The sequence below is a fragment of the Scylla paramamosain genome, chromosome 45 (assembly GCF_035594125.1).
Source record: "Scylla paramamosain isolate STU-SP2022 chromosome 45, ASM3559412v1, whole genome shotgun sequence".
NCBI classification, from domain to species: Eukaryota; Metazoa; Arthropoda; class Malacostraca; order Decapoda; family Portunidae; genus Scylla; species Scylla paramamosain.
Window position 1 is genome coordinate 45001 of NC_087195.1, and position 7500 is coordinate 52500.

Sequence of the window (7500 nt, forward strand, 5' to 3'; positions counted from 1 at the left end):
TGCAGTGACCTGACATTTCTGGTCAGCCAATCTCTGCTTTAGCAAGAGTGACTACAATGTTTCATTGAGTGAAGAGTCACGTACCGTGACCTTTGAGCTGCTGTAGGTTCAACTCGCTAGTATTGGTTAGAGGCAGTTATGATGTAGGGGCATAAATGTAATGCTTGTGCAGTGCCTCCTTTTGTAACGTGTCATGCCATTCTTGATGTGATCAGTGCAGGATGATAAGACCCGGGTCACATTGACTCCATGCATTAATTGAATCGATCAGATCCTGAGAACGTGAGAGAATGTGAACCAATTCTCATGAGGGTAGAAAGTAAACTGGTAATGTACAGCTCAGCCTTACAGAAACAACATTGCAGATTTATGTCAGTGCAAAGATTTACTTATCCTTTAACTGACCATGCTGATGAATTTGTCTGCCCATGAAGCTTATTAAGTAGGAAAAATCTACAGTTTTTGCCATGTCTACTTGGATGAATTTGTTGCCTGTCATTCTCTCTCTCTCTCTCTCTCTCTCTCTCTCTCTCTCTCTCTCTCTCTCTCTCTCTCTCTCTCTCTCTCTCTCTCTCTCTCTCTCTCTCTCTCTCTCTCTCTCTCTCTCTCTCTCTCTCTCTCTCTCTCTCTCTCTCTCTCTCGTTTTAGGTATTGGGACCATAGCGTCTGTCAGGAGCCAATATATTTTTTTGGATTGTTTTTAATAAGCATTCTTTTTCTCTTTAAAGAACATGTTACAGTTTCATTATCAGATTACTGAGTATAGTGTTTATCACTGAGCTCATGAAATATCTTATCAACTATTTTGCCTGTGATAAGGATTAAGATGATGTGACACTGCTCTACTTGAGATGATATCCTCTCTGTGATATCTATGATGACTCCAACATACATCTTTGATTTTTTTATATTTTTTATGTGATGAGACTGGTTTTGCTGCATCACCATTGATGCATCTGATAGTTTAAGTGTATCTGCAGATCTTGACAGTTGCTTTTGTGGGATTCTAAAAACTGACTTGCTTGAACAAAAAACTGCCTTGATGCTGGTGACTTATTTGATGATGTGTTGAGCTTTATTTATCACAAGGTACTTGAGGCATTCTCAGTCTGGATATCTGCAGTTTAACGTACATAAGAAATTTACAGCATACATACTTCATTGTTAACTGAATAGTATTGTCTTGTGATCTGGTGCCTGTGTATTTGTTTTTCATATGCTTCCTGTGGGAGTTGTTTCAACACCTCAATAGATTGCTTGCACAAGTTAGTACTTAGACAGGAGGATTGACAGCACACCCATGCTTATGTTCCCTTTTCAGGTGTTGCCCTTCTTGAAGAACTACTTAACATCAGTTTGTTTCCTGACAGTCAATGCTTTTGGGTACATTGGCTCCTACTGTGTTGTCAGGTGAGCATGCCAGGTGTGGCCTTTCCCATGCACATGTTGGGGCAGTTTGGAAGTAGTAAGTGTAATATACATGCTATTATACTGAGTGTGTCATGCTTGCTTTTACTCTGGGAAATTTATATGAAACCATGGAGTTGCATAACATAGTAATCTTTTTCTGTTTATTTACTTATTTGTTTATTTATTTTTTATGTTTTTGTGCATGGATAGTCAATTAATTAAGATATAGTATAGTTTATGTGAATGAATACACATTTAAGTAGTCAGTGGTCATAGTGTGTTGTGATCAGCTCCCACAATTCTTGTTACTACACAAACCAAGTATAGTGCATGAGTTCTTGTTGGTTAGTTTGGAGAGAGGAGGTGACCATAGGATATTGATGAAGGACAGCCATTGAAGCACTTCATCATTAGCATATAAAATGACAAAAAAATTAGTATTTTCCAGTTGGAACAAGATAAAATACTGTAAAATTAGTATTTTCCTGTTGGAACAAGATAAAATACTGTAAAATAGAAAATACTGTATTTGACAGTTTATAAGACATATGGGGTTATAAGATGCATCTCAGTTTGGGCAGGCATTGAAAAAAAAAAAAAGATAAATAAATGGGTTTAAGCTCTGTATATGAAGTGAAGGATTTAACCTGACATTTGATGCCCTCTCATATGTATTCAGATCCTTCATATGTATTCAGATCTCTCTCTCTCCAGGAGAGAGAGAGATGCTGATTGTTAAAGGCAGTGTGTGAAGCCTGCCCACTGTCTTTGTATATACAGGTTAGGGTGTGTGTGTGTGTGTGTGTGTGTGTGTGTGTGTGTGTGTGTGTGTGTGTGAGTGTTTGTTTGTTTTGTATCCTCCACACTGCTGGTCTTAATCTAGCTTGCCAAACTAAATGAAGTCATCCACAGCCACAGCCTTATTCTTCCTTTCATTTGTATCTACACAGTCCTATGAGCAGCTCCTCCTCCTCCTCCTCCTCCTCCTCCTCCTCCTCCTCCTCCTCCTCCTCCTCCTCCTCCTCCTCCTTGTCTTCCTTCTATTATTCCTGTTTCCTTGTATATCTTATTCCTCCTCCTCCTCCTCCTCCTCTTAATGTTTTCTCTTTCACTGCTGTTCATGAAAGTGTTGAAGAAATATTATTTATATCTGGCAGTGATCAGACCTCATGTACAGGTGTGGTCCCTTACTACAGACACAGCCTAAGGTAACCTAACCCAATCATTTCAGAAGGTAGAATTTGAGTCGGCCAAGCTTCAGAAATGCAGGAAGGATTAGTGGTGATGACTGCAGGCTGCCATCGACCCGCAGGTAATTACTGTCTATTTGTCTGGTCAACTGTCTATATTTATATTATTCCTGCTGGTCTGGTCTATTTATATTATTCCTCCTGCTGAATCCACTATTTTTCTCCACTAATGTATTATTCCACTATGTCAGCCAATGTTAAATACAGTTACTTTGCATGTTTAAACTTCAATCTTCCCTTTATGTGTGACAATAACAGTTTCAATCTTGGATATGATATGTCACTCAGTCATTCAGTCAGTCAGTCACTCAGTCACACAGTTATTCATCAATGAGTGAGTCCTACCTTCACTGTATACCCAGTGTGTATACAGTGACAGATTTCACTCACTCACTCACCCCTCCCACCTGCTTCCCACCCCCAGGTCATCACAGGAATCAAATGCAGCATCAGTATGGCTCACCAAACACTTCCCCTCACACTGGTGGTGTTGACCTGCCTTGTGAACACCTGCCCTCCTGTGTTCCTGCCCTTAATAGCCCTCCAGGTGACATCAGGTAAGTCAGACACCTATCTTTCACTTAATAGGTCTCTCAACCCCTAGTGGAAAGGCTACTACTACTACTACTACTACTACTACTACTACTACTACTACTACTACTACTACTACTACTACTACTACAGCTGGCCACACACATTTAAAGTAATTTTTTTAATTTTTACAAAGTTTAGACATAGACAGATAGAAAAATTTGTTTGTTGAATGCCTAATTGCCTCATTTCTGGTATTTTAATGATTTTTTAATTGTTAGGCAAGGCGCACATTGAGACGCAGGGCAGCACAGAGCAGGGCAGCACAGGGCAGGGCAGTGCAGGGCAGGGCAGGGCAGCACAGCGCAGCACAGGCGTGGTGCGCACATTGAGAAGCAGGCTGTCGTCCTGTGCGGTAGTGTTGATCATGGCTGTTGCCAAAAATGACTTTGGAAACCTTAGTTCCGATTCCGACTCAGAAAACGAGTTGGAGAAAGTAATGTTATTATATGACATTTGTAGAGCAAAGAGGTCAGTGTGGAGGAGTGAATACTTGGAGAAGAGGAAAACACATGGAGAATTTGCCCATAACTCGTTCTTATAAGTTCCTCTCATATAATCAGGATGACTTGTGTCATACAGCACTCTTTGATGGCGAACAGCCTCTATGAGTTGCTCTGTGGACGACATTGTGAGTACTGAAGAGCAAGTTGCTATCAAGCTGCGCCGCACGTGGCACAGGAAACTGCGTTCGAACGACTGCGTCGCGCTGGCCGGCACAGGTCTGCATCTGTGCTGTGCTGTCCTGCATGTCAATATGCGTGCTTAGGTTTAAACCAGTGAGATGCAGTTTTCTGCCCTGCTCTGTGCTGTGTCGCCTGTGTTGCCTGCGTCTCAGTGTGCGCCCGGCCTTAGGGTGTTCAAGGGTTTTTTTCATAATATTAGTGATAGTTTTGCAGGCTCTGCTTATTTATGTGTCTGTTATTTTATCTATTAATCTCTCAGTTTACCCATTTATCTAAGTATCTGCTGGACCTAACCTAACTAGGCCTATCTCTGCTTGTCTCAATGTCTATCTGTTTACCTAATCTAACCATCTATCTCTCAGTCTATTTAACTTTCTGTTTAACCATTTATCTATGTCTCTATCTCAATCTATGTGACTAAGTACCTACCTAATCTAACCATCTCTATCTCTCTCTCTCAGAATGTGGATGAGGGGACAAGAGAGCCAGTGTTCCAAGTACCACCACCATCACCACTGCCACCACCACCACCACCACCATCAGGAGCACAGATTCACTGAAGTCTCTACCAAGATTTCTTTGAGTTTTTTGATAAATTTAACTTCCAGGAGAGAGAGAGACAGAGAGATGATTGTTAAAGGCAGTGTGTGAAGCCTGCCCACTGTCTTTGTATATACAGGTTAGGGTGTGTGTGTGTGTGTGTGTGTGTGTGTGTGTGTGTGTGTGTGTGTGTGTGTGTGTGTGAGTGTTTGTTTGTTTTGTATCCTCCACACTGCTGGTCTTAATCTAGCTTGCCAAACTAAATGAAGTCATCCACAGCCACAGCCTTATTCTTCCTTTCATTTGTATCTACACAGTCCTATGAGCAGCTCCTCCTCCTCCTCCTCCTCCTCCTCCTCCTCCTCCTCCTCCTTGTCTTCCTTCTATTATTCCTGTTTCCTTGTATGTCTTATTCCTCCTCCTCCTCCTCCTCCTCCTCCTCCTCCTCCTCCTCCTCCTCCTCCTCCTCCTCCTCCTCCTCCTCCTCCTCTTAATGTTTTCTCTTTCACTGCTGTTCATGAAAGTGTTGAAGAAATATTAGTTATATCTGGCAGTGATCAGACCTCATGTACAGATGTGGTCCCTTACTACAGACACAGCCTAAGGTAACCTAACCCAATCATTTCAGAAGGTGGAATTTGAGTCGGCCAAGCCTCAGAAATGCAGGAAGGATTAGCGGTGATGACTGCAGGCTGCCATCGACCCGCAGGTAATTACCACATACTGCTGGTGCCCTTGTCACACATCGGAACGCTGCCCTAATTTATGGTTTTATCCTTTTGTTTGTTTATTTATTTATTTATTTATTTATTACCTCTCAACTCATTAAGTCTATCTACCTGACAGCTTTGTGTACAGAAACACCTACTGACTCACTGACTTGCTTCCAGGTGTGATGGTGCCCGACCAGCTGGTACACATCAGTGAGATGGTGGTGGTGCTGGAAAACAGCTGGTTTGCCAAGTGCAGCGCCAGGCAGGCTGCCCGCCCACACAGTCACCAGAAGGATCACAGGTAAGGCAGAGAGGGGAGAGGCATGACAGGGTGATATTGAGAGAGAGAGAGAGAGAGAGAGAGAGAGAGAGAGAGAGAGAGAGAGAGAGAGAGAGAGAGAGAGAGAGAGAGAGAGAGAGAGATTGTGTGATTATAAAGTAGAAAGGATGAAGGTGTTAGTCTGTGTGTGCAAGAGGAACAGAGATAGATTATTCCTTCTGCTGGTCTGGCTTTCTACTGTCTATTTGTCTGGTCAACTGTCTATATTTATATTATTCCTGCTGGTCTGGTCTATTTATATTATTCCTCCTGCTGAATCCACTATTTTTCTCCACTAATGTATTATTCCACTATGTCAGCCAATGTTAAATACAGTTACTTTGCATGTTTAAACTTCAATCTTCCCTTTATGTGTGACAATAACAGTTTCAATCTTGGATATGATATGTCACTCAGTCATTCAGTCAGTCAGTCACTCAGTCACACAGTTATTCATCAATGAGTGAGTCCTACCTTCACTGTATACCCAGTGTGTATACAGTGACAGATTTCACTCACTCACTCACCCCTCCCACCTGCTTCCCACCCCCAGGTCATCACAGGAATCAAATGCAGCATCAGTATGGCTCACCAAACACTTCCCCTCACACTGGTGGTGTTGACCTGCCTTGTGAACACCTGCCCTCCTGTGTTCCTGCCCTTAATAGCCCTCCAGGTGACATCAGGTAAGTCAGACACCTATCTTTCACTTAATAGCTCTCTCAACCCCTAGTGGAAAGACTACTACTACTACTACTACTACTACTACTACTACTACTACTACTACTACTACTACTACTACTACTACTACTACTACTACTACTACTACAGCTGGCCACACACATTTAAAGTAATTTTTTAAATTTTTACAAAGTTTAGACATAGACAGATAGAAGAATTTGTTTGTTGAATGCCTAATTGCCTCATTTCTGGTATTTTAATGATTTTTTAATTGTTAGGCAAGGCGCACATTGAGACGCAGGGCAGCACAGAGCAGGGCAGCACAGGGCAGGGCAGGGCATGGCAGCACAGCGCAGCACAGGCGTGGTGCGCACATTGAGAAGCAGGCTGTCGTCCTGTGCGGTAGTGTTGATCATGGCTGTTGCCAAAAATGACTTTGGAAACCTTAGTTCCGATTCCGACTCAGAAAACGAGTTGGAGAAAGTAATGTTATTATATGACATTTGTAGAGCAAAGAGGTCAGTGTGGAGGAGTGAATACTTGGAGAAGAGGAAAACACATGGAGAATTTGCCCATAACTCGTTCTTATAAGTTCCTCTCATATAATCAGGATGACTAGTGTCATACAGCACTCTTTGATGGCGAACAGCCTCTATGAGTTGCTCTGTGGACGACATTGTGAGTACTAAAGAGCAAGTTGCTATCAAGCTGCGCCGCACGTGGCACAGGAATCTGCGTTCGAACGACTGCGTCGCGCTGGCCGGCACAGGTCTGCATCTGTGCTGTGCTGTCCTGCGTGTCAATATGCGTGCTTAGGTTTAAACCGGTGAGATGCAGTTTTCTGCCCTGCTCTGTGCTGTGTCGCCTGTGTTGCCTGCGTCTCAGTGTGCGCCCGGCCTTAGGGTGTTCAAGGGTTTTTTTCATAATATTAGTGATAGTTTTGCAGGCTCTGCTTATTTATCTGTCTGTTATTTTATCTATTAATCTCTCAGTTTACCCATTTATCTAAGTATCTGCTGGACCTAACCTAACTAGGCCTATCTCTGCTTGTCTCAATGTCTATCTGTTTACCTAATCTAACCATCTATCTCTCAGTCTATTTAACTTTCTGTTTAACCATTTATCTATGTCTCTATCTCAATCTATGTCACTAAGTACCTACCTAATCTAACCATCTCTATCTCTCTCTCTCAGAATGTGGATGAGGGGACAAGAGAGCCAGTGTTCCAAGTACCACCACCATCACCACTGCCACCACCACCACCACCACCATCAGGAGCACAGATTCACTGAAGTCTCTACCAAGATTT

General features: G+C 42.6%; 1 protein-coding gene across 15 annotated transcripts in view; it reads left to right on the plus strand.

Moving 5' to 3' along the window:
• LOC135094331 (uncharacterized) overlaps nt 1–7500 on the plus strand; it is a 16024-nt gene that overhangs the window by 6091 nt on the left and 2433 nt on the right. For 3 of the 15 annotated variants that reach the window (XR_010263747.1, XR_010263746.1, XR_010263745.1), the window contains 7 exons: nt 1322–1410; nt 2642–2722; nt 3085–3217; nt 4399–5186; nt 5368–5491; nt 6063–6195; nt 7385–7500. The exon at nt 7385–7500 is cut by the window's right edge and continues 625 nt beyond it. Coding sequence is in view for 6 of the 15 variants with exons in the window: in XM_063994332.1 (XP_063850402.1) it covers nt 1322–1410; nt 3085–3217; nt 4399–4409 (233 nt within the window). In the remaining 9 variants the exon portion in view is untranslated. Of the gene's footprint in view, nt 1–1070; nt 1090–1321; nt 1411–2641; nt 2723–3084; nt 3218–4398; nt 5187–5367; nt 5492–6062; nt 6196–7384 lie in introns of those variants that run through there. The other 12 variants (XR_010263751.1, XM_063994331.1, XM_063994333.1 and 9 more) reach the window with 9 other exon arrangements.